This window comes from Hippopotamus amphibius, chromosome 12 (assembly GCF_030028045.1).
Source record: "Hippopotamus amphibius kiboko isolate mHipAmp2 chromosome 12, mHipAmp2.hap2, whole genome shotgun sequence".
Classification (NCBI taxonomy): domain Eukaryota; kingdom Metazoa; phylum Chordata; class Mammalia; order Artiodactyla; family Hippopotamidae; genus Hippopotamus; species Hippopotamus amphibius.
The window spans coordinates 86,401,527-86,428,084 of NC_080197.1; the positions used below are offsets into that span (position 1 = coordinate 86,401,527).

Genomic DNA, 26,558 nt, shown 5'->3' on the forward strand with positions numbered 1-26,558 from the left:
GGTGGCGGCTTAGGGGGACAAGGAGCCATGAGTTAATAATTGCTAAAACAGGGTGATGGGAACCATAATGGCGCAACCTAATAATCTCCTCTTCTGAATATGTCTGAAATTTTCTGTATTTTTTTGAAAAGTACGCAGTACAATAGTGAACACGATAGTGGCTGGTCCTGTGTCACTCCAGAGCCCAGTGCTCTTTCCAAGACATCTTATCCCTCCTGGTACCACTGACTTTTAAAACCTCTCACATTCTGTATTTTCTCAATTTGCTTCCCACACAACAAGTTTGTTTTGCTTTTTCAAGGAAAAGGAAAGAATAGAACAGACTGTTTTGACATTTGGAATAATGATTTTACTTATTTCAGTATCAACTATGGCAAACCCTTAAGCCCAGGGTATCCTACTCAGTTATTAATGGATTGGAGCCATGAATTCAAAATACAAATGAAAAATAAAAAGAATCAGATCTGTACATCTTTTAGTTTATTACTTTACATGTAAAGATAATTTAACTGTAATTTTGTGCTTTTAATTTTTTTCCCCATAGTTAAGCCTATGCTATAAAAATGTCACTCTTCCTAGGTCTCAAAAGATTCAAATGATCCTTGGACAGAGAGGATTTATACATGGTAAACTGACCAAAGTAAAGAATTCATACTTGACAACACGCTTTCAGGAAAATGCCAAATCCATCTATCTCCTATATAATAATTTGCTTCTTTTTTTTCTTTAGAGTACGTATCTCCTTTTGTAAACTCAAATGTACTTAAAAAGAAAACCTTATTTTACTATGATAAATAGAAACTAGTATCACTTGTTGTACCTATATGGTAACTATAAAAATATAATGAAAACAATGTTATTAAATATTATATTTTCAACTTATAACCAGTAAAATCGTAGATGTCTCATATTTCTTGATACTTCTCTGTTTCTTAAAGACTCTAGATTCTAAATCACCAAGTCAAAATCTGAAGTACAGTAAGAACAAACAGAAGAGTAAACAAAATCACCTATCAAGGCAGACTTGAACCGCGCTCAAAGGAGGGGGGGCATAAGAGGCCAGGGTTTTCTCTAGGTAAAGATAGGGGACCTTTCTAAAGATGTGGGACTTTCAAAGGGCCACATCATCAGTGTAAGGTAACAGAAGGAATACTGCATAGGTATGGAGGAGGGAAGGCCTGAAAAAGATGTAAATAGCTCTCTGGCAGACTGAGAGCCCAAGTTAACATCACCTAGATGGTGCAAGAAGAGCCTCAAACCCTGAAAGTGGTTCCCCAGGCACCTGGCAATAGTGAATTCTTTCTGGAGAAAGGCACACTCATCCTTGACCACAAAAAATTCCCAAAATTTCTCAAGCTTAATGGAAAGTAAAGAATAAAAAATGACCACAAGGCACCAGGAGCAAGATGCAAAAACATCAGACAGCACAATCAGACCCAAGTGATTTTAGATATTGACATTATCAGACAGAGGTGATACAGCAATCATGCTTACTATGTTTAAAGAGACAGTAGATCATGGTTCAAGACAAGCTTGAAAAATATCTTCAGTAAATAGAAAACTATAGTAGATCCTAAAAAGAACCAAGCAGATTTTCTAAAAATAAGGATATACTACTTAAAATTTTAAAAATCATTGTTCAGATATACCAAAGTTAAAGAAACTTAGTGAGCTGGATGATCGGTAAGAAGAAATGATCTGAACTGCAATACAGAGAGACAGACGGAAAATACATGAGAGGTTAAGAGATACCAAGGATAAAGTGAGAAGGACAAAGAGTAAGATAAAGGCAAAATGGGAAAAGATAATGGCTCAAAGTATTATAGAACTAACGATAGACACCAATCCATAGATTCAAGAACTCTAGTAACTCCCATATGGAATAAATAAAAAGAATTCTACACCTAAACACAACATAATAGAACCTGCAAGACAACTAAAGGTAAAAAGAAGGCTATAAAAGCACCCAAAGGAAAAACACACGATTATATTTAAAATAGCAATAGTCCTGTTTTAAGCTTACTTCTCAGAAGCAACACTGGAAGACAGAGTCAGAAGAATGTTTTAAATGTGCTAAAAAATAAATACCTTTTAAAAATGAAAATGAAACAGGTATTTTCAACAAACAAAAACAGAGCAGCAGACCTACATCAAAGTAAATTCTAAAGCAGTGGTTCTCTACCAGGAGTGATTTTGCCCCCCAGGGACATCTGGCAACATCTGGGGACACTCTGGGTTGTCACAATGGGGTGGGGAGTGGGTACTGACATCTAGTGGGCAGAGGCCAGGGATGCTGCTAAATATCCCACCACGCACAATCCCTCACAACAAAGAATTATCCAGCCCAAAAGGTCTAGAGTGCTGAGGTTTTCCTAAAACAAATACTTAAACTAAAAGAAAAGTAATCCCAAATGGAAGCTAAGACATGCAAGAAGGAATGAGGAGAAAAGAAAGTGATAAATATGTAGGGAAAAAAATGATGAATACATAAATTATGATGTTTTATGGGATAAAAAGAGAAAAGGATAAAATTAAGTCCTAACAACTGTAACAAGTTAGAGGATAAATGGTAAATAAGTGTTCTAAAGTTACTGGATTGTGTGAGAGGAAAGGTCCCGATTAACTTTGGACTTCATGGACTTCACTAAGTAGGCATGCTATAATTAGAATAGTGACTAAAAAAAGTAGTAGCTGAGTTTATGTATAGTCCAGTTGATACAAGTGATGACAGGATGGAATGAGAAGAAATAACTCAAAAGAACACAAGAGGGAATTCCCTGGTGGCTCAGTGGTTAAGAATCTGCCTGCCAATGCAAGGGACACAGGTTCGAGCCCTGGTCTAGGAAGATCCCACATGCGGAGAAGCAACTAAGCCCGTGTGCAACAGCTACTGAGCCTGTGCTCTAGAGCCCGCAATCCACAACTACTGAGCCTGCGCACCACAACTACTTAAGCCCATGCACCCAGAGCCTGAACTCCGCAACAAGAGAAGCCACCGCAATGCAAAGCCCGCGCTCACCGCAACTAGAGAAAGTCCATGCACAGCAACAAAGACCCAATGCAGCCAAGAAATTTTAAATTAAATTAAAATTTTTAAAAAAGGAGAGAAAAAGAAACATGGAACATGTGGGTCAAAAAGTACAAAATAAGATGGTAGGTCTAAATCTATATGTATCAGTAATTATGTCAACTGTAAATGGATCACAAGCTCTGTTAAAAGTCTAGAAGACTACAAAAAAGTATAAAATCTTGCCATTTGTGACAACATGGATGGATCTTGAGGGCATTATGCTAAGCGAAGTAAGTCAGACACAAAGACAAATACCACGTGATCTCACTTATATGTGGAATGAACACCACCACACTACCAAAATCACAGAGAGACTGGTATCTGCCAGAGGCAGGGGGTGAGCAAAAAAGCACAAACTTCCAGTTATAAAATGAGTAAGTCATGGGAAGGTAATTTACAGTGTGACTATAGTTAGTAACACTGCAGTGCCTATTTGAAAATTGCTGAGAGTAAATTTTAAAAGTCATCATCAGAAGGAAAAAAATTTTTGTAACTCCCTATACTGAGAGATGTTAACTGGAGTTATTGTGGTGATCATTTCCAATGTACACAAACATGAAATCATTATACACATGAAATTAATACAATGTTATATGTTAGCTATCCCTGAAACAAACAAAACACAACACAACAAAAGCCACAACATACTGCAACATATTCACCAGAATGGTTACAACTTAACAAAACTCATAATACCTTTTTGGGTGCTTAAATGGATCAACAGTCTTCTCATATACTTCTGGTGGTGTTGTAAATTGGTGTAAGTTTATAAAATTGTTGGCAATATCTACTATAACTAAATATTTGCATATCTTATGACCAATTCATCTGCAGCACAGACATGTACAAGTGTGTTCATTAAGCACAATTCACAATATATAAAAACTGAGTGGAAAAAAGTCTAGGAGACTAGTTTTTTTTTTTTTTGAAGATCTAGTTATATACTGTTAAAAAGAGATACACCTAAAACATAACCTAAGGATACAGAAAGTCTGAAAGTAAAAGCACAGGAAAAAAAAAATTGCTGTTAAGATACTAAATTAAAGCCAAATTAGTATCAAGTTGGACGCCAAAGTAAAAAGCATTTCTAGAAATAAAGACACAAAAGGGACAACTCTCCAGGAATATACAATTTAAAAATCTACATTCATTTAATAACAGCCTCATAACACACTTTCAATCACACAGCATAAACTGAAGGACCACTAGGAGAAGTCAGCCCACAATTATAATGGAAGATTAACGCAATGCTCTCAAATTAGTCACAGAACAAACAGACAAAAGTGATAAAGACAGGAAATTTAACAACACAACCAACAAAGTTGACCAAATAAATATATGGAATATCAAGATACCACAAAATTGCTTCTTAAAAAAAACCAGGGAATTCCCTGGTGGTCCAGTGGTTGGGACTCGGTGCTTTCATTGCCAGAGCCTGGGTTCAATCCCTGGTGGGGGCATAGGATCCTACAAGCCATGTGGTGTGGCCAAAAAAACCCCAAAACAAACCCACCAAGTACTCAAAATTATATCATTACTTAGAAAATTGCACTTAATATGAAAATTTTGAGATACAAACTCAGTGTGTGTTGGGTTTTTCTGGGGGATGGGGGTGCACCACATAGCACGCGAGATCTTAGTTCTCTGACCAGGGATTGAACCCGTGCCCCCTGCAGTGGAAGTGCCAAGTCCTAACCACTGGACTGCCAGGGAATTCCCCAAAATTCAGTATTTTTTTTTTTTTTTAATGAATTCAACAAAGTTGGAGTCTTAACCTTAATGACAGAAACTTGCTGGTCATGAGTCTTCTAAATAGCTGTATGTGATATAATGTACCAAATTTTCTTCTAAGGTGTAACTTGCTCTTAGTCCTTTTACCACAAAAACCTGTGGTACTGTGTGTACTCATGTTTGCTTTGAAAAAACTTACATATACTCAAGACCTCTTGGGTTTCCAACATTTGGATATTTTCAGTGACCTTACCAAGTCTGTCTTAACACATTACAATACTATTTTGCTACTACTTACTACACTTCAGTTGTAGATTAGAGCATTCACTGTATTCCGGGGAACATTCATCTCTTACTGTAGACTGTTAAGCCAGACCTCTCATGTTAAATCCCTCCATGTATACTAATTTAGGAAACTTTTGGTTGATTAGTTCAGTCATTTTACTTTATGTAATTTTGGGCTGTAATCTAAAAATTCTATAGGCCAAGTCCAGAGTATTATTAACACTAGACACAGTTATTATAAGATGATGTATCTAAATTATCCTACAATGTCTACTATAGGTAAAATTTTACTATAGCATGGTATTTGTAAATTATATCTGTTCTCACATCCCACCAAAGAAATTAGCTATTCCTTATAAATACATTTTCTCATACTTTCTCAAGCTAATAGTCATTCTATTATAACAAAATATCTCATTTCACACTGCCTGCAAAATAAATATAGTTGAGAAAACCTTGAGCTGTTTGTAACTCTTCACCTGCTTTCAAAATGAAAGAGTGCACGTGAACCACTTTCTTACACCACATACAAAAATAAACTCAAAACAAATTAGATTAAAGTGCAAGATCTGAAACCATAAAACTCCTAGAGGACAAGAGGCAGCAAACTCTTTGACACTGGTCTTAGTAATATTTTTTTGGATCTGTCTCCTCAGGCAAGGGCAACAAAAGCAAAAATAAACAAATGGTACTACATCAAACTTCAATGCTTTTGCACAGCAAAAGTCACTATCAGCAAAACAAAAAGACAACCTACTAAATGGGAGAAAATATTTGCAAAGGATACATCCAATAAGGAGTTAATATCCAAAATAAAGAAAGAACTCATACAACTCAATACCAAAAAAACCCAAACAATCCAAATTTTAAGAAAGGCAGAAGACCAAAATAGATGTTTTTCCAGAAAAGACATACAAGTGGCCAACAGACACATGAAGAGATGCTCAATATCACTAATCATTAAGGAAATGCAAACCAAAAGCACAATGAAATATCACCTCACATCGGTCAGAATGGCTATCCTCAAAAAGACAACAAATAACAAGTGCTGGCAAGGATGTGAGGAAAGCAGCAATCCTCATGCACTGTTGTTGAGAATGTAAGTTGGTGCAAATACAATAATGGAAAGCAGTATGGAGGTTCCTCAAAAAATTAAAAACAGAACTACCATACCACTCAACAATTCTTCTGGGTATTTACCCAAAGAAAACAAAAACACTAGTTCAAAAAGATATATGCACCCCTATGTTGATGGCAGCATTATTTACAATAGCCAAGATATGGAAGCAACCCAAGTGTAGTTTGGTAGATGAATGGATAAAGAAGATGAGGTACACACACACAATGGAATATTACTCAGCCATAAAAAAGAATGAAACCTTGCCATCTGCAGCAACATGGATGGATGTAGAGGGTATTATGGTATTATGCTAAGTAAGTGAGACAGAGAAAGACAAACACTATATGATTTTACTTATATGTGGAATATATAAAAACAAATAAAATGAACAAAAGATATAGACTCATAGATACAGAGAACAAACAGGTTTGCCAGAGGGGAGAGGAATAGAAGGTTGGGAGAAATAGGTGAAGAGGATCAAGAGGTACAGACATCCAGTTATAAAATCATATGGTCACACCAACTGATACAGAAAAAGCATCTGACAAATCTAACATCATTTCATGCGAAAAACAAAAAGCAGAAAACCTCTCAGAAAACTAGGAACAGAAGGGAACTTCCTCAAACTCACAAAGAGCATCTATAAAAAACTTACAGCTAGGGCTTCCTAGGTGGCGCAGTGGTTAAGAATCTGCCTGCCAGTGCAGAGGACACGGGTTCCATCCCTGCTCCAGGAAGATCCCACATGCCATGGAGCAACTAAGCTCGTGCGCCCAAAAAAAAAAAAAAAAAAAAAACTTACAGCTAATGTCAGATTTAATGATGAAAGAATGCTTTCCCTTTGAAACTGGGAACAAAAAAAGGATGTCCATTTTCACCACTCTATTCAGGATAATTCTGAAAGTTCTAGCCAGTTCAATATGGCAAGAAAAAGAAATAAAATGCAAACAGATTGGAAAAGAAAAAATAAAACCAACTCTGCAAATGACACAACTATACATAGAAAATCCTAAGGAATATTAAAAACAAAGAACCCAAAATCATCCCTTCAAGAACTAATAAGTGCGTTCAGCAATGCTGCAAAGTACAAGATCAATAAAAATCAACTGCATTTCTATAATCCTTACAACAAACAAGTGAAATCCAAAATTAATACAATATCATCTACAATAGCTCCAAAGAAAATATGCAATATCATTTACAACTACTCCAAAGAAAATGAAATACTTAGGTATAAGTCTAAGAAAACACATATGGGATCTGTGTGTTGAAAATGACAAAATGCTATGGAAAGAAATCTAAGGAGATTGAATAATTGTAGAGATTTACTGTATTCGAGGAGATTGAAAGATTCAGCAAGTAAAGATGTCAATTCTCCTCAAGTTGATTTACAGGTTTGTAGACACAGACAAGCTTATTCTAAAATTTATATGGAAAAGACCTAAAATAGCCAAAACGATTTTGAAAAAGAATACAGTGGGAGAAATTACCTTCCTGACATTAAGTCTTACTATACGTGGTAATTGAGACAGTGTGGCACTGACAGAGGGGCAGACATATAGATCAATGGAACATAGCAGAGAACTCAGAAATAGACAAATATGCCCAAATGATTTCTGACAAAGGTGCAAAAGCAGTTCAATGGAGGAGAGATACTCTTTTCAACAAATGGTGCTGAAGCAATTGTACATACATAACAAAACCCCTCAAATCTATACAAAAATTACCTTAAAATGAATCGTGGACTTAAATGTAAAACATAAAACTATAAAACTTTTAGGAAGAAACAGGGGAAAAAAATTTTGAAATTTAGGACTAGGTAAAGAGTTCTTAGATAACATCAGCACAGTCCATAAAAGGAAAAATTTATACATTGGACCTAATCAAAATTTAAAACTTTCAGCTCTGTGAAAGACCCTATTAAGCAAATGAAAAAGAAAAATTCTTCTTCTACTCCCCATACAATCCATACTGGAAACATCAAAATAAATTCACCTAGAAGTCTAACTCTCTAGAGAAGATGACCAAGCACATTCCAAGACATTAGACAGATAATCTCCAGGTAAGAAAGGACTACCAAAACCACTGGCGCGCATGCGTCTTGGGTTAAATTCTCATGTCAAAAATATGAATGGAATGAAAATCAATCTGTTTTAAAAGTGTTCTGGAGCCAAGCCTATTTGTAATTCCTTAAATTATCCTCATTTATCCTCATCCACTGCCTGGAGGCAACAAAGGACTGTGGTGATTATAAAATCTGCAGTTGTAGTGGGACACCATGATGCAACAGCCAGATCCCCTTTTCTCTGATGAAAGACTTATTCCTCAGCTGCTGGAGGACAGCTGCAGCTCTCTCTGGAACTGCCGTGGCTGATTAGAGTTGCACAGAGTTTGCCTGAGGTTGCACACACCCCTTCCTGGGTCAGTCATGATCCTGTGCTGGTGCATGCAGGAATATGAAGGCCTGGCCGGTCCCTTACCCCAATTCTGAAGAGCTGTCTCAGCTTCAGATCTCCCTGTGGGGTCAGTTGAGGCCTTCACTGGGACTGAATCAAAACCAACTTTTCCCTCTGCCCAATCCAACTTCCTTCTATTCCTCTTTCCCTCCCACAGGTGGTAATCCCAGGAGGACTTCCTGATAACCTCCTGCATGCTCATGTCCATTGCACCGTCTGCTTCTCAGGAAACCCAAGCTGTGAGAGAAGTCAAACGGCTAGAATTCAAATCATGTTTCTAGCCTTACTAGTTGTGTGACCTCTAAAATGGGGATTATAAAAGCACTGTAGGTTGATAAGAGGCTGGAAGGCAGTAAAACATATAAAATGCTTAGAATACACTTGGCACACAGTGGATACTCAATAAGTGTTACCTGTTACTATCGCCACTATTTTCCCCATTCACACATGGTTAAAATACACAAATTTTTCTACAGTGTGAGAACTACTGAAAGTCATGAGCTGGAAAAGACCTTACAGATCACCAGGTTTGATGCCTTAATTTCCAGATGCTGAACATCAAGTCTCTAAATAAGTTAAGTGATTTAGTCAATGTTCCAGAGTCACTAAATGACAAAACCAAGATTCAGACCAAGTCTTAAGCAAGGCTGCCTCTCAATCTGTATATATTTTGTAATTAAATGAAATTCATCAAGTACTGGTCCCTCCCCTTCACCTTCTTGCCATAATTGAACCTCTGCTCTCCTCTGGAGAACACCACCTCTCTCCTGCACTCCTCATACCACGAGCCTACAGATAGGGTGGGTATTACTTCCAGGCCATTGTCCCTTCAAAGTTCTACCCGAAAACTCCCAACTTTGAGGCTCAGAGCAGTAGACTGTCCTTGTGGCAGTCACGTCCCCTCATTTCTTTAAGACTTTAGTGCCAGGATCACTCTATTCTCTCCAATACTATTCCTGATATAATTTGTGGTGATTTCAGTATGCAACATCCAGTATCCTACCATACCTGGGTCTGTTTTGATCCCTCTCCTCTAAAGCCCTGTCTTCTACCCTTCTCAACCACCCACTCCCATTGTCATACCCTACAGGGTTTCTAAACAGGCATTTGGGACAGGACGATTCTTCCACATGCAGGAATATCCTGCTCAATGAAAAACATTTAGCATCTCTGCCCCTGCCCATTAAATGCCAGTGGCAACACCCATCCCTACCCCCCTAGATGTTTCCAGACATCTCAGTGGGGAAGCAGTACCACTCCAGTTGAGAATCATCTACATAAACCTTATCATTACCAATCAGTGAACCCACCTATAATCTTAAGTATCCCTCTCTCTGAGTAGCACCTGCTTCCAACTCACTACCTCTACTATTTGGACTCTCAACAATCCTTGGACTCCACAGGAACCTATAATCCACTGAGTCTACTATCTTTTCCCAGCTCGTGACCCCAAGTCCTCACTTCTTCCTTATACAGCTTAAACTTCATGGTCCAGCATTACAGTCACTGTATCACAAACATCTTCAATGTCCTTGTCTTTTCTTGCTCCACTGTAGTCTCTGGACTAAACAGGAACGTGTTAACTCACAATACTCTATGCCTGTAACCTGTATGCAAGTACCTGAATCTGGCTGGAGAAAGACACACAACTAAATTTAACAGTTTCACTTAAGTTCATGAGTAGTAACCTCAAGTGGACTGTTAATGCTCTCCAACAATCCTACTACATATCCCTAGTCCACTTACATTCTCAAAACATTTGCATGAAAAACAAAGAAGTTATCAAAAGAAAACTTTCAGAGTATCTCATCCCCAATGTACCTACCTAACCTTTATTTGCTTTCTTTCTTATTATGAATGAGGTACCTACGCTCATATAAAATAAATTTTTCCACTTGTAGACAAATTCTCATGCCCTTCCCTCCTGAAGGACATCATCCCGGATTGTCGTTTCAGTCCTGTGTCATCAAATTATCCCCTTTTTTACTGCATCACTCCCACTGGTATATAAACAGGCTGTTAATTCCTCCCATCATGAAAGTAATAATAAAAATAAAACCTCCATGACTTATATAAAACCCCCTCTGGCAACTTTATTTCTTAGATTCCTTTGCAGCAAAACTCCTCGACGGAACAGTCCATTGGATTTGTTGTCAATGAGTTTGTCTACTCATTTTCTCCCCTCTTTTTCTCATGTTCTCTTGGCTCTAATTTGATTTTTATCCCCACTACCACTGAAAACAGTTCTTGTCAAGGTTGTCAATGAACTCCATGTTGCCAAATACAGTCAGTTCTTGTTATTTGTGGTTATGTTTTATAAAGCTGCCATGTACACTGAATTAGCAGATACTGGACCATTGCTCCTAGGGGAAATACAGGGTTAGGTTCCTGCAATCCTCTGGGCACGATATTTTCATCAGCTGGTCAATATATAACCTTATTTTAAGTGTGTTTCTGTTTAAAGACACCTTATTTAATACAAGGATACTTTGTTTTATTGTGCTTCACCTTATTGTGCTTTGCAGATATTGCATTTTTTACAAATTGAAGGTTTGTGGCAACCCTGTGTGGAGCAGTTCTCACTGAAGGCACAAAAAGTTAGCACATTTTAGCAATAAAGTTTTGTTTTTTTCCCTTGGCCACACCGCTTGTGGGATCTTAGTTCCCTGACCAGGGATTGAAAACAGGCCCTCAGGAGTGAAAGCTGGACCACCAGGGAATTCTGGCAATAAAGTATTTTTAATTAAAATATGTACATTGTTTATTTAGACAGAATGCTATGGCACATTTTAATAGACTACAATATAGTGTAAACATAACTTCTCTATGTTGTGGGAAATCAAAAAATTTGTGTGACTTGCTTTATTGCAATATTAGCTTTATTTTGGTAGTACTGTTAATTCATTAACATTGAACTTATGGTCAACAGCACTACAAGTCATACCTGAATGAAACTTATCTAGCACATGTGTTTTCTACATAAGGTACATCACAGCCTTCTTGCATTTAACACTTAAGCACTATGCTTAGAGGCCATTTTAAACAGCAAAATCATCAACAAAAAGCACAATAATGTGAAAAACAGGGCGCTAACTAGACCACAAAAAGAATTGTTTATAGTATGAGAGCTAAAATAAGAGTATTGCGTTTGAGCTAACACCTATCCTTCTCAAACTCTTCCAAAATATTGCAGAAGGCGGAACACTCCCAAACTCATTCTACAAGAGTATTGCGTTTGACCTCAACTGAAAAAATGACTCAAATTTTTCACTACTCTGCACATGTCCACTCATGACCACAAAACTGTGTATTGATTTTGGGGTTACAAATAAATTTTATCAAGTTGGTAAGTTTGCAAATACAGAATCCTTGAAGGACTTCCTTCGAGGTCCAGTAGTTAAGACTCCACACTCCCACTGCCGGGGGTGCAGGTTTGAGCCCTGCTTGGGGAACTAGGATCGTGCATGTTGTAAGGCGTGGCCAAAAAACCCCCCAAAACCTTGAATAATGAAGACTGACTATCTAATAGTTATTGTTACTCCTTATCTGACCAATCGGCAGCATTTTACATAGTTGACCATCACCTCATTCCTAGTTTCCAAGATCCCAATTTCTCTTAACTTTCTTCTTACTGCTTTGGCCACCGCTCTTCAATCTTCCCAAACCCCAAATGTTGGAAAGTCCCAGAGTCAAATCCATTGACCTCATCTCTGACTACACTCACCCCCAGTAATGTCATCTAGTCTCATGACTTTAATTACACTTATGTTAAATCGATATTGTGCCACAGCTCTCAGATGCTCTGTTCTGTTTTTCTCCCCATGTTTTTCCCTTTATTTTCAGTTTGGATAATTTCTGTTGGTCTATGTTCAGATTCACTGATTCTTTCCTCAGCTGTGTCAAGTCTACTGATAAGTCCAAAAACATACTTCATCTATGTCACAATTTTTATTTCTAGCATTTCCATTTTACTCTTTCATACAGTTTCTATTCCTCTGCTGAAATTTACCTCCTGTTCATATGTTACCCACCTTCTCCACTATAGCCTTTAATATATTATTGTTATTTTTTTTTTTTTTTTTTTTTTTTGGCACACGGGCTTAGTTGTTCCGCGGCATGTGGGATCTTCCTGGAGCTGGGATCGAACCTGTGACCTCTGCATTGGCAGGCGGATTCTTAACCACTGCGCCACCTAGGAAGCCCTATTATTGTTATTTTAAATTCACTATCTGATACTTCTAACAACTGAGTCATCCTGAATCTATTGATCATTTTTTATTTTTGACAGTGGGTGATTTTTTTTCTTGCTTTTTGGTATGTGCTTCATAATTTTTGCCTGAATGATGGACATCATGTGTAGACAGTAGAGACTGAGGAAACAGTATTCATGCCTAAAACTGGGCACACAACTTCTACCAGGCTTTCAGTGGAGGTTGGTGGGGCAGGGCCGTGGGGCGGAATGAGTCAATCTACTCAGGAATTGAGCAGGGTTTGGGTTTTGTTATGATTACCTTACATACACTACCAGCTCCAAATTCCTCTACTGTGACCTTCTGCTTAGGGTGGGGCCTGGTTTGCCAGAGGGTTTTTCTCAATGTTCTAGCTCCACCCTCAGCTCTAGGCTTTCTCTGTGCACCTGACCCAGAGTGTCTCTCCATACTCTTAACCCTCCCCAGGGATAGACTGCTGTTGCTTTACTTGCTGGAGGCACTGGGGGGAGACGGAGAGGTTCTCTGCTATCCTGGCCTAGTCTCAGTCTCAGGAGTAGGGCTTTCTTCCAGCAGGAAAGCTAATGGTCTGAACACAGGAGAGTTTTCTGCCCTTCCCTCAGGGTTTGTGGATTTTCCTTTTCTTCCCATTCCCCCACCCACAGTGGAAAATGGGGCTTCCCTTCCCCCAGCGGTTTAGAGCTCTTCTGCACAGGGAAGGAGGGTCCAGGCAGGCCTGTACCACCTAGAGAGGCCTTCCCTTGTCTCCCTTGCTTCCTCTAATCTGTCATGAGCACCTCTTGGAGGTCCTTGGAGTGGGTGTTACCTACCCTTGTAGCACCCTGCAGCTCCCACGGGTTCTATATTCTCATGCTAGCCTACACTTAGACTTTAGCAATTCATTAAAGATTTAGCTAAATTCCTCCTTTCCCCTGTATGACAGCCCTACCTTCTTCCTGTGCTCTGCTACAGGTGAGCCATGCCCACATCCCACTACTAATGTGTCCAAAGAAGTTATGATTTTTGTATATTTTAGCTTATTCTTGTTTTAGAGTGGGAGCAATATGCTTTCCAGCTTTCTACATCCTAAATGGAAGCCAGAGATCACCCCATGAGTTTCAATACCATTCTATATATCTAGAATGCCTAAATTTCCACTTCCAGTCTGGGCCTCTCCTTGGACTCCAGGCCATATATTTCCAACCACCTACTGGACAAATCTACTTGTATGGTTTGGCAGACAAATTCTAAGGTGGCCCCCGTGGTCCCCACCTTCTGGTGTTCATGCCTTTGTGTAATCTTCTGCGCTTGAGTGTGGGAGGGATCTGTGGCTTAATTCTAACCAACAGAATAAGGCAAAGATGATGGGACATCATTCCTGTGATTACGTCACATTTTATGACAGAGGAATGGGATATCGTTCCCTCGATTATGTTATGTTATACAAGACTCCATCTTGCCAGCAGACTCACTCTCTCTCTCTTGCTGAACTTGAAGCAGGCTGCCACGCTGTGAACTACTTACTGGAAAAGGCCACGTGGCAGCGAATTGCAGGCGACCTCTAAGACCTGACCGTGGCCTCCAGCCAAAAAAAATTAGTTCTCAGTCCCACAGCTGCAACAAAATGAATTCTGCCAACAACCTGAGTGAGCTTAGAAGTGAATTCTTCTCCATTCTAGCCTCCAGATAAGAAGCCAGCCCTAGCCAACATCTTGATTGCAGCTTGTGAAAGTCTAAAGCACAGAACCAATTAAGAAATCGTGAGATAATAAATGTGTGTTGTATTGTTTTAAGCCACTAAATTTGTGGTAATTTGTTTTGCAGCACACAAAACTAATACAGATAGTATCATAAATTTAACATGCCCAAAAGCCAAATTCCTGATTGCCAATATCTCCCCCCGCCCCCTGCAAAAAAACCCACATGCTCCAATGTTGTCCATCTCAATAAACAGCAACTCCATTCTTAGTTAGTCAAGTCAAAAACTGTAGAGTCAATCTTGACTCCTTTTTACCTCTAAACCCACATTCAATCCAAAAGCAAATACTGTTGGCTTCACAACCAAATTATATCCAGAATCTAACTTTATCTCACCACCACTGCTAATACCACCTTGGTCCAAGCCACTACTGTCTCATGCACAATTAGTGTAACAGCCTCCTAACTGGTTTTCCTACTTCCACAAAGCAGCCAGAGTAATCCTATTGAGATTATCAGTCAGATCATGTTTTCACTCAAAAATCACTCCAAAGGTTCCTCATCTCACCCAGATTAAAAGCCAGAAATCTTACAGTGGCATACAAGGCTTACGTTATCTGGCACTCTCCCCTCCCACCCCAAACCTCTCTGCTTCCTCTTGTATCACTCTCCCCTCATTCATTCCTCTCCCACCACACTGGCTGCCCTGCTTTTCCTGAACCATACCAAGTACATACCAGTCTCAGAGTTTACAGTTGCTGGTCCATATAATTGAAGAGGTATTTCCACAGATACGACTTCTCTGACCACCTTATATAAAAAGGCAAGTCCCCATCCCCATGGACAACCCCCTATTCCTCCTACCCTGCTTTATCAGCCTCCACAGCAATTATTACCAACTGATGTGTTTTATCCTTCCCCAGTATGAGTATATTCCATGAGAGCTGAAACTTTTGTTCACTGCTGTATCCCTATCTTATATTGAATGACTGAATAAATATTACTGCATTAGATACTTTTTCCTTATAGAATTTAGTCTAATAAAGCAGTCAGGCCATAAGAATTATTATTTTTAAAAATCACTATAAAATTATTTACCACCTAGAAATGTACTTATTCTATCTCTGTAAATATATGCTTCTGAGGAAACTTGGAAAACATTCACATCTAACCAAAATAACTGAAATGTATAAATAAGCCAACCGAATTAAAATATTTCTGTGAAGGGCTCTATTAACAGAAAGGTAACTGAAAGACTCTATCATTGTTTTTGCAGCACCATCTGGAGAAGATACCATTATTCTTCACAGATATAGCCAAATAATAGAGAAGGATATATCAAGCTTGAAGGATTAATCCTTTAGATGCTTGGTTCTCAGATTTTTTCATCTCAAGATGTTTTTATACTCTTAAAAATTATTAAGGATCACAAAGAAATTTCATTTATGTCAGTTTTTAATCTACTAATACTTACATTTAAAATTTAAACAGAAATTTAAAAAACATTTAACAGTTCATTTAAAAATAACAATCATAAATGCATTACGTGTTAACATAAATATTTTCATTACTATAACTAAATATACCCCCCCATTAGTGAGAGGAATGACATTGTTTTACATTTCTGCAAATTTCCTTAATGTTTAATAGAAAATGGCTGAATTCTCTTATCTGCTTCTACATTAAATATTTGCCATATGTTGTTTTGTTGAGGTATATGAAGAAAGTCTGGCCTCACTCAGATATATAGTCAGAAAACAGAGGGGTGTTTTAATAGTTTTTCCAGATAACTTTCATATTGTTCTTTGATACCACATTAAACCTGACAGGCTGTAGTTTCTTAAAGGTTGTCTGCAATGTACAATTAGAACTTAGGGTGTTCTGTTAACATTAAAAATCCATCGGTCTTGTCTTGCATTCTGAATGGATCTTATACCATGTGTGATTTTGTAACACAATTTTTGTAACTAAAAAGTCGGTAACTACTGGGAAGCTGTCAAGTTCACAATGGTGAATACGGGTTATCCAAAATTCTAATTTTTACTTGAAAATTCTAATCTTATCACTGGCAACATATACTTTCAGTTGTTTTCCCTGAAACGGGTCAGATGCATGGATCGGACAATTTGAAATATTAAAAATATCATCAGTTCTGCAATATGGATGTCTGTCAATTTAAATTCTCTAATGAATAAGCCTATTTTCCAGTTCAGCAAACATATTTCCTATATATCCACAATACATCTATTGAATTGAAGATGATTTGCCTCCTGAAACTATTAGCCTCTATTTCAAGGGCCAAATAATTTTTCATTTTTCTTATGCAGCAACAAAATCAGTCTGACACAAAATCTAAATAATCATGTTCTACATAAAATGAACTCTACCTCCCCAAATTTTGAGAAGTATATACATATTAAAACAACACTAAATATACTCTGTATAAAAGAAAATAAAATTGAATGATCTTGACAAGATATTTAAATCAACTATTCCTTCCTTCCATACATTTCAACATTTTACAGCTGTTTTTTTTCTTTTCCTTGGTTCTTTTTTTGAATGTTAGTAATTAGCGACCTGAAACAACAGATTAATCTGCATAACACGTATTCCTAACTGGCTCAATGTTTTGGCTGGTTCCTGCCTTACCTGTTGAGCGATATGAGAAATATGAGCTCCCTGAACGGCTGAACCAGACTGAGGTGTTGTCTCTGAAGTGTTACTCTTGTGAGAATCTTCCATAATCAACTGTAAGGGGGAAAAATCAGTTAAAAGATGCTTTCTAACTTCATTTTCAAGACATCTTAAGACATTTCTTTTCTTAACATGCAAACTTTTTAAGAGGAACAAAACAAGGCTTTTCTATACTAAGGGCTGAGCCCAATTTATCCAGACTCATGTTCCCACACCTCGCTCTGGGTGTGTAGTGACCTAATCATAAGATCTTTTAAAATGGCAAATAAGAAGTGCTACAGAATATGGATAGCATAAAAAATTGATAACTTGGTTACCTCCATGGAAGAGAACTGGTAGCTATGGTACAGAGAGAGAGAAGAGATTTTCCTTGCATGCTGTTTTAAATTTTTTGAGTTTTGATCCACATGAACATATTTAAATTTAATAAATGGTATATGTATGATAGTCTTCTGGGCAGGGACACAAGCATTCTTTTCTACAGTCTAGGGAACAGTTTCTTTTTTCTTTTTTGCCAAGCAGCAATATAATCATAGTGGGGGACTTTAACACCCCACTTACACCAATGGACAGATCATCCACACAGAAAATTAATAACGAAACACAAGCTTTAAATGACACAATAAATCAGCTTGATTCAATAGATCTCTATAGGACATTACAACCAAAAACAGCAGATTACACGTACTTCTCAAGCGCACATGGAACATTCTCCAGGATAGATCACATTTTGGGTCATAAATCAAGCATTAGTAAATTCAAGAAAATTGAAATCATATCAAGCATCTTTTCCAATCACAACACTCTGAGATTAGAAATTAATTACTGGAAAAAACTGTAAAAAACACAAACACATGGAGGCTAAACAATGTGCTACTAAATAACCAAGAGATCACTGAAGAAATCAAAGAGGAAATCAAAAAATACCTAGAAACAAATGACAATGAAAACACAAAGATCCAAAACCTATGGGATGCAGCAAGGCAGTTCTAAGAGGGAGGTTTATAGCAATACAATCCTACCTCAAGAAACAAGAAAAATCCCAAATAAACAATCTAACCTTACACGTAAAGAAACTAGAGAAAGAAGAACAAACAAAACCCAAAGTTAGTAGCCAAACTGGGACGTTTATAGAGACACGGATGGACCTAGAGACTGTCATACAGAGTGAAATGAGTCAGAAAGAGAAAAACAAATATTGTATGTTAACACATACATGTGTACTATAGAAAAATGGTACAAATCAACCAGTTTGCAAGGCAGAAGTAGAGACACAGATGTAGAGAACAAACACATGGACACCAAGTGCGGAAAGCGGGAAGGGTTGGGGGGGAACGAATTGGGAGATTGGGATACCAAATTGTACACTCTAAATATATGCTGTTTATTGTCTGTTAACTGTATCTCAATAAAAGTTCTTTAAAATGGTTAAAAAAAAATTTTTTTTGAGTTTTGATCCACATGAATATATTTAAATTTAATAAATGGTATATGTATGATAGTCTTCTGGGCAGGGACACAAGCATTCTTTTCTACAGTCTAGGGAACAGTTTCTTTTTTCTTTTTTGCCACGCAGCACGTGGGATCTTAGTTCCTCGACCAGGGATCAAACCCGTGCCCCCAGCAGTGGAAGCGCAGAGTCTTAACCACTTGACCACGAGGGAATTCCCCTAGGGAACAGTTTCTAATTGCATACAGAGTTTAATATAGAGAATTAACTGAGCAAAGGCTCAACAGAATAAATGAATGAATGAAACCATACCTAAGGAGTTTCTAAAGATCTAAATGATCTAGATAATCAACTGCAGGACATGTAAGCTTGGTAAGAATGAGAATTATTTGGGCTATGAAAGATGGAATGTGTCAAACAGGAGGAGAACTACTTAAAAGAGACTGGTAAAAGATTTGGATAGAATTGAAGATTTTTATAGTTATGTGAAAAGACAAAAAGAGGGCTGGCCAGCAAACAAATGAAAAGATGCTCAATTTCACTAATTATTAGGGAACTGCAAATCAAAACTACAATAAGATATAACCTCACACCCATTAGGATGGCTAATATTTAAACAAACAAAAAACAGAAAATAAGTGTTAGCAACAATGTGGAGAAACTGGAACAACTGTGCACTGTGGTTGGGAGCATAGAATGGTGCAGTCGCTGTGAAGAACAATATGGTGGTAACAAAAAATATTAAAGATATAATTACTATATGATCCAGCAATCCCATTTTTGGGTATACATCCAAAAGAATTGAAAGCAGGGTCTTGCAGAGGTATTTGTACACATACGTACATAGGAGAATTATTAACAATAATTAACAATAGCCAAAATGTGGAAGCAATTCAAATGTTCATCAGTGGATGAGTAAATAAACAAAATATGATATACATATACAATAGTATATTATTCAGCTTTAAAAAGGAAGGAAAGGGACTTCCCTGGTGGCGCAGTGGTTAAGAATCTGCCTGCCAATACAGGGGACACAGGTTTGATCCCTGGTCCAGGAAGATCCCACATGCCGCATAGCAACAAGCCTGTGTGCCACAACTACTGAGCCCGAGCACTGCAACTACTGAAGCCCACGTGCCTAGAGCCCCTGCTCCACAACAAGAGAAGCCACCACAATGAAAAGTCCACGCACCACAACAAAGAGTAGCCCTGCTCGCCGAAACCCATGAGAAAGCCCATGCACAGCAACGAAGACCCAACACAGCCAAAAATAAAATTAATTCAAAAAAAAAAGTAATTGCAAAAAAAAAAAAAGGAAGGAAATTATGACACATGCTACAACATGAATGAACTTTGAGGACATATGCTAAATGAAATAAACCAGTCACAAAAAGAAAAATTCTGAATGCTTTCACTTATTTAAGGTACTTACAGTAGTCAAACCCATAGAAACAAAGTAGAATGGTGGTTGATAGGGACTGGAGAGAGGGGGAGATGGAGAGTTGTTGTTTAATGGGTATGAAAAAGTTCCACAGATTGGCTGCACAACAACGTACTGTACTTATTAACACTACTGAATTGTATACTTCAAAATGGTTATGATAGTAAATTTTATGTGTACTTTACCACAATTCAAAGAATTTTTCGAGAGAGAGAGGGAGCAACTAGGTACTTGGCCCTTAGCATCATTAAACGTGAAGTTTAAGACTATATATTCTTTCCTCTTCCTTTTTTTCCCCCCCTTTGGAGAGCAGAAGATAAATTCATTCTTAACTCTGGATTGAAGCTACTGTTTTTAGGCATTGAGAAAAGCTATAAAATCACCTCAAACATAAAGTGTTTCTAATGCTTTCCCCTCTAAATATGTCATTAGCCTTTTTTTCTAACATGGAAAATATGTAACAGAAAGAAAAAGAATGATAAAAACTTAATTACAATATTGTCTAATTTCTTCAGTTTTCTTTTCCCACAGCTTTTTAAAAAATTATAAACATACTGTATGTACAATTTTGTATCCTGTTTTCATTTATCACAAATATTTTCTAGGTTTTAAATAGAAACATATTAAATGCTACATAATATTCCCTCCAGTGAGGGGACTTCCCTGGTGGTGCAGTAGTTAAGACTCCATGCTCCCAATGCAGGGGGCCCAGGTTCAATCCCTGGTCAGGGAACTAGATCCCACATGCCACAACTAAGGAGCCTGCCTGCCTGCCACAACTAAGACTCAACACAACCAAATAAATAAAATATTCCATCCAGTGAAAGTACATAATGCATATTTTTTTTTACCAAATGAAACACTACTGAGATTAATATGTTCAGTATATAAAGCTTTTTTTGTAATTAAAATTATTTCCATAGGATATATTCTTTTTTTTTTTCTCTTTTTTTTTTTTTTTTTTTTTTGGCACACGGGCTTAGTTGCTCCGTGGCATGTGGGATCTTCCTGGAGCTGGGATCGAACCCGTGACCTCTGCATTAGCAGGCGGATTCTTAACCACTGCACCACCTAGGAAGCCCCATAGGATATATTCTAAAAAGGAGAATTACTTAGTTAAGGAGTATGAATATTGAAGGTTTTCTGAAAGAATTATAAGAATTTCTTTTTAAGAATTCAGTCTTTTTTTAAAAAGTCTATTGAATTTGTTACAATATTGCATCTGTTTTATGTTTTGTTTTTTTTGGTACTGAGGCATGTGGAATCTTAGCTCCCCAAACAGGGACTGAACCCACACCCCCTGTATTGGAAGGCAAAGTCTTAACCACTGGACCGCCAGGGAGGTCCCCTGAATTTTTTCAAGTCATTACTAACTTGATAGATAGAAAATGGTGTGTTGTTTTACATTTCATTAATTCTCCATTAGTTTTGTGAGTTCTCTGTTCATATTACTTGTCCATCCACCAGATCTTAGTGTTTTCCGTATTGCCCTATATTATATCTTCATATAAATTTTATTTCTTTCAATTTTGATACAAATGTTTCCAAAATGACTTAACTGTGATTATTTTAAAACTTTAAATTTTGGTTAAGTTCATCCAGTGTTTCCCTTGTTTCTTGAACTGCTTTTAAGCTACATATAGTTCCTTCTTTAGGAAGTGATTTTTAATCTACACTAAGAAAAGTGTAATTCCACAGACTAAACATACAGACAGCATAAAAGATGGAATTTTACACTTTCTACATACTATTGCTACTGAAAATGCCTTTTGAACACTCCATTTCGGAAGACATAAGACTATAGCACAGAGAGGGGGAAAAAGAAAAGATGCAATGCTAAAGCACTGAAAGAAACTATAAAAGATTTTTTAAAACCTTGTTAAATTACTCAAAATGATATTTTTCTGTTTCACTGTGACTCACTGATTTTTCCCCCATAACAACATTATTAAGAAATTCTATATCTAACGGAAACTAACATCATCAACAAAACATCAGACATTTCCCAGTAAAAGCCACTACAAGGCAGCAAATAACACTTTGGACAATTCCTACAACTATATTTCATACAGAAAAGAAGACAGCCTATTTTCTATGACTTTTTTAAAAGAGGAATTAACTAAGTTTTTCTTTCCCAAAATGAAAGCAGCCTTATAGATTCATCTCATTAAAAATACATACATTTTTTAGTGAATTATCAGAGTATAACCTTTATTTGCTCTCTTTTTTAAAGCTATTATTCCTAAAATTAAGGTTAAGATTAACAATCCATTAAAAAATTGCTCAACACAGAATTTTATGTGTACAAAGGCATTTTCTGTAAAAATAAAGTAAGCCCCAGGCAGCTGCTGAAAGCTCGACATGAAACGATCCCAAGTTGGGCAGAATCACAACTGAGCAGTGAAACACAGCTTCAAAAGTACCATCAGTGGGGGAGTTCCTTGGCAGTCTAGTGGTTAGGACTCTGTGCTTTCACACCTGTGGCCCCAGGTTCAGTCCCTGGTGGGTGAACTAAGATCCTGCAAGCTGCACAGTATGGCAAAAAAGAAAAAAGAAAAAAAAAAAAGGAGAATCAAATTGTATTTCAATTGAGTAAAGCAAACAGACTGAAAGGAAAAAAAAAGTACCATCAATGGGAATGAATTTGGGGAGTTAAGAGATCACAGCAGGCTGCCATCTGCTGACATATGAAGAATGTTAAAGTAAAGCCATAGCACTTGTTAAAGAAACATGTTACGCACTAAATTAAGAGCTTTTTATATATCTATTATTATTATTATTATTATTTGGATTCTTTATTTTAGAGATGTGTAAGTCAAAGCTCAAAGAAATTGCCATTTCTGTGGATCTCACAGTATAATGCGAATGTAAGATCTGAAGCCAGAATTGTCTTAATCCAAAATACATGTTCTTTCCTTCCACACTGCCCCTCTTCCAGGAATACCTTCACATCCCCAACCTGTCCACCTAGCAAACTCCTTATTTTCAAGTTTCATCCCAAACATTATGTTCCCAACTGCTCTAGGTCCTTCCTTCCTTAATGCTTGTTCCACTGTGCCCTGCAGATATTTCTAATGAGGTTACTTAACATTCTGAACTGTGTTTATTGGCTTGTCTGCTTCCCCCAGTCTTAAGATGCCTAAGAACAGGGCCTCTATCTTATGAATATGCTCTGTGCCGAGCAGAGACTGTCACCTAAGCAGTATAATAGTAAACATCAACGAATATAGTTTTCTCATCTGATGAATGAGGAGGGTCTTAAGTTTCTCCATCTGTAAGTGATGGAGAAACCTGAGGGCAAGAAGTCTTTTGCTCAGCATTTCCACAACAGAACTCACTATCTTCCCTCAAAATTGCTATTAGTCATGCTGAATTTGTTTCAGATCTTCACGTGTGCCTGCACTGCTTTCTCTCACCTTCAGGCTTTCATGCATGCTTTTCCCTCTGCCAGAAACACTATTCCTCTTCTCTTCATGCAGCCTACTCCTATGAGTTATTCTTCTAAGCAAACTTTGGTCTGGAAGCTTTGGCTGTATCCCCACAGCACATGTTTTCCCCACCTTTCATGGCATGTATCACAGTATTGTAATGGCCTGTTTTCTGTATCCCTACCAGAATCCAAGCCCTAGGGAGTCAAAGAACACATCCTGTTCCCAATATAATACCTTGCACTTATGACTGCTGAATAAACCAATGTGTTTAGTCGGGTTTACCTACTTAAAACTGATAGAAATAATGGTTAACGAAATATCTTTAGGCCATTACTTCAGTCTACCTTTAGAAACAGGAAAATGCAGCACAAGACAACACCCTACTTTACAGCTGAAAATTCATTAGTATAAATAAATGGGATACGTGGAAAAAAAAAAAAAGCATTTGTTGAAGGTACTGCCACCCACTGGTGATACAGTAGTACTGCACAGATGCATCACAGACGAAGCCGAAACTTAAAGGATAACTGCAAATAATAGAGCTAACATATGCGGCTTTAGGAATACAGTAGTGATTCTAATTGAGACACTGAGTCAACTGCATATTATAAAGTCTATAGGAAAAACAGCATTTTAACAAAACTGCATGTTTCTGTTGGTAAGGAAGTTTTCAGGATAAAACGCATTTTGCGAACATAAGCAAACATAGTGTACAAACTCTTATCACAAACGAGGCCAGTTTGACAAAGATGCTTGACAGATCTACGCTGAATAAGCCTCAGAAAAGTAAAGGCTCCCAATGACTATTTTAGCCCATTACGCCTCAAAAGCGGACAAAAACAAGCAGTCATTAACACCTGCAGTAATTGTAAAGGGATCAAGCGGGACGCTCCACTGCGTAGCTGACGCTATGAAACACCATGCTTAGTTTTGTGATACAGGAGAAAATCAAGGCGAACGTTTCCTTGGTTTTGATCGTCTGTCCAGAGGTGAACAGACGAGCTCGGTCACTCCACACTCCCCTTGCTCGCTTGTCGGCCGCACCCTTCCACCACTGTTTCGTGCGCGATTATTCTAGCGTCCGTCTGCCCACTCGACTGGAAGCTCCCAGAGGGTGAGGGCTGGCTCTGCCCCCACAGCAAGCAGCCCGGGCCCCGCATGCTGAGGGCGCCCGGCGCGCTCTGCGGGGTCCCCGGCGGCGATCACCGGTCTCGGGCCGCGCTAGGCGGACGACGCGCGGAGGCCAAGGCCACGCCGCCCTCCCCGCGGCTCCCGCCCCAACCCCGAGCCCTTCGACGGAGGGCGCTCGCTCGCCCGGGGCCGCAGAGGCGCGGCTTCAGAGGCGAAAGGCGCCCCGCGGCGGGAGGTCTTCGGTTTAATTTTCATTGGGGGGCGGCGGGCGGGCGGGAGGGCGGGAGAGAGGGAGGAGGAGGCCGCCGGCTAAGGGGGCGCCGCCGGGCCGAGGCGCGAGCACCGGAACCGCGCCCGGCCCGGGGGAGAGCGGGCAGCCCCTCCCCCTTCCGCCGCGCGCCCGCCGCGCCCCTCCCCCACCGCGGCCGCCCCGCGCGCCCCCCGCCCGACGCGCGCCCCGGCTCGGCGTCCCCGCCGGCGCCGCGTCCCCGCGCCCTCCTCTTGCCCGGGGACACGGGAGCGCGTCCCACCCCGCCCCCCGCTTACCTGTGGCCGCCGCCTCGCCGCTGTCCGGGGCGGGAACTTCCACTCCCCCCTCCCAGGTGGATCCGCGTTCACTACCCACTTCCCCACCCCCTCGCGCGGCGGGGGCCGTGCCTCCTCCTCTGGGGTCAGGCGGGGCGGGGAGAACCAGTGTCACTTAACAGCCAACTGTCCTAGGCTACCGTTTCCTCGGCAGTCAGGGCTGCCAGCGGCGGCATGATCTACACCAGGCCGGGGGCGGGGGCGGGAAGGGGGGCAAAACCGAGTAAGTGAACGTGGGGGGTGAGGCTAGGGCGGTCCCTCCGCGCGGGCCGCCGTCCTACGTCACCGCGTCGCGCACGTGATGCGCCGCCATCTTGTGCCGGGCCCCCCGGCGATGGCGCGTTCGTGTCCCGAAGGTGTTTCTCCGGGAAGGGTTGGGCGTGACGGTTACCTGCGGTTCCTTTTCGCTTCGGGAACTCTGTCCCTGCTCCCACACGTCTATTTTCGGAGGCCAGCACTCGCTCTGGGTGTCAGGAGGCCTCTCGGGGTGGGGCAGTTTCCTTCGGTTCGCGGCGTCGCGCTCGGCTCTGTTCCTGCTTGCTGTGGTCCAGAGCTGACGTCCCCGGCCTTGACCCCCGTGTGACCTGCCCGCCTCTTGTAGACAGAAGTGACTTGAAGCTTGAAGGCTCGTCTTCAGCTTCTCTTACCACCCAGACTCATGTTAATGCCATAAAACTTCGTTAAGAGTTCAATCTTTCATCTCACATGAAAGGATTAAAAAGCCACACCCACAGGGTGCCTTTAGGGTTAGTGTGTTAGCGTGACTTACTGTGTCACGCTGAAGCAAAGACTTACCCCAACTCTTAAACTAGGAAAAAGTTACATACGATCAAGTGTCATAAAATCACACCGTCATTTTGATACATTACAAAAATTTCCAAAAGTATTTTTTAATGTGTGTCTACTTTTCTGGAGAAGGGATTATGCATTATTCGGAATTGTTTTTCTTTATCCATTTCCTTGCAAAATGTTGTCTGATGGCTTTCTAGTGATAATAGCAAATGATACACCTTTTAGTTTGCTCTTGACAGAAAGTTCCGTAATTTTTCTGCAGTGTTACTAGTTTATCTCCAAGTAAGAAACCGAGTGGATAGAGTCCTTCCTGGTTTGACCTGTAGGGCCAGATAATGTGATTTAAAGCTCAAGATAAAACTGTGCCAGACTATCCTAAGAACTCACTAATGTTTATCCATTGTCATTCATTGACTACCTATTAAAACCTACAATATGTAACTGCCCTTACTTTAAACTTTTGATT

At 39.3% G+C, this 26,558-nt stretch overlaps 1 protein-coding gene across 10 annotated transcripts in view; it reads right to left on the minus strand.

Moving 5' to 3' along the window:
- Nucleotides 1-25,855, minus strand: part of ATF1 (activating transcription factor 1) — a 52,892-nt gene extending 27,037 nt beyond the window's left edge. For 2 of the 10 annotated variants that reach the window (XM_057700967.1, XM_057700963.1), the window contains exons 1-2: nucleotides 25,262-25,487; nucleotides 17,218-17,316 (exon numbers count right to left, since the gene is read on the minus strand). In XM_057700967.1, coding sequence (XP_057556950.1) covers nucleotides 17,218-17,310 — 93 coding nt within the window. In that variant the 5' untranslated portion in view covers nucleotides 17,311-17,316; nucleotides 25,262-25,487. The other 8 variants (XM_057700968.1, XM_057700964.1, XR_009048325.1 and 5 more) reach the window with 7 other exon arrangements.
- Nucleotides 25,856-26,558: the final 703 nt, after the last annotated feature.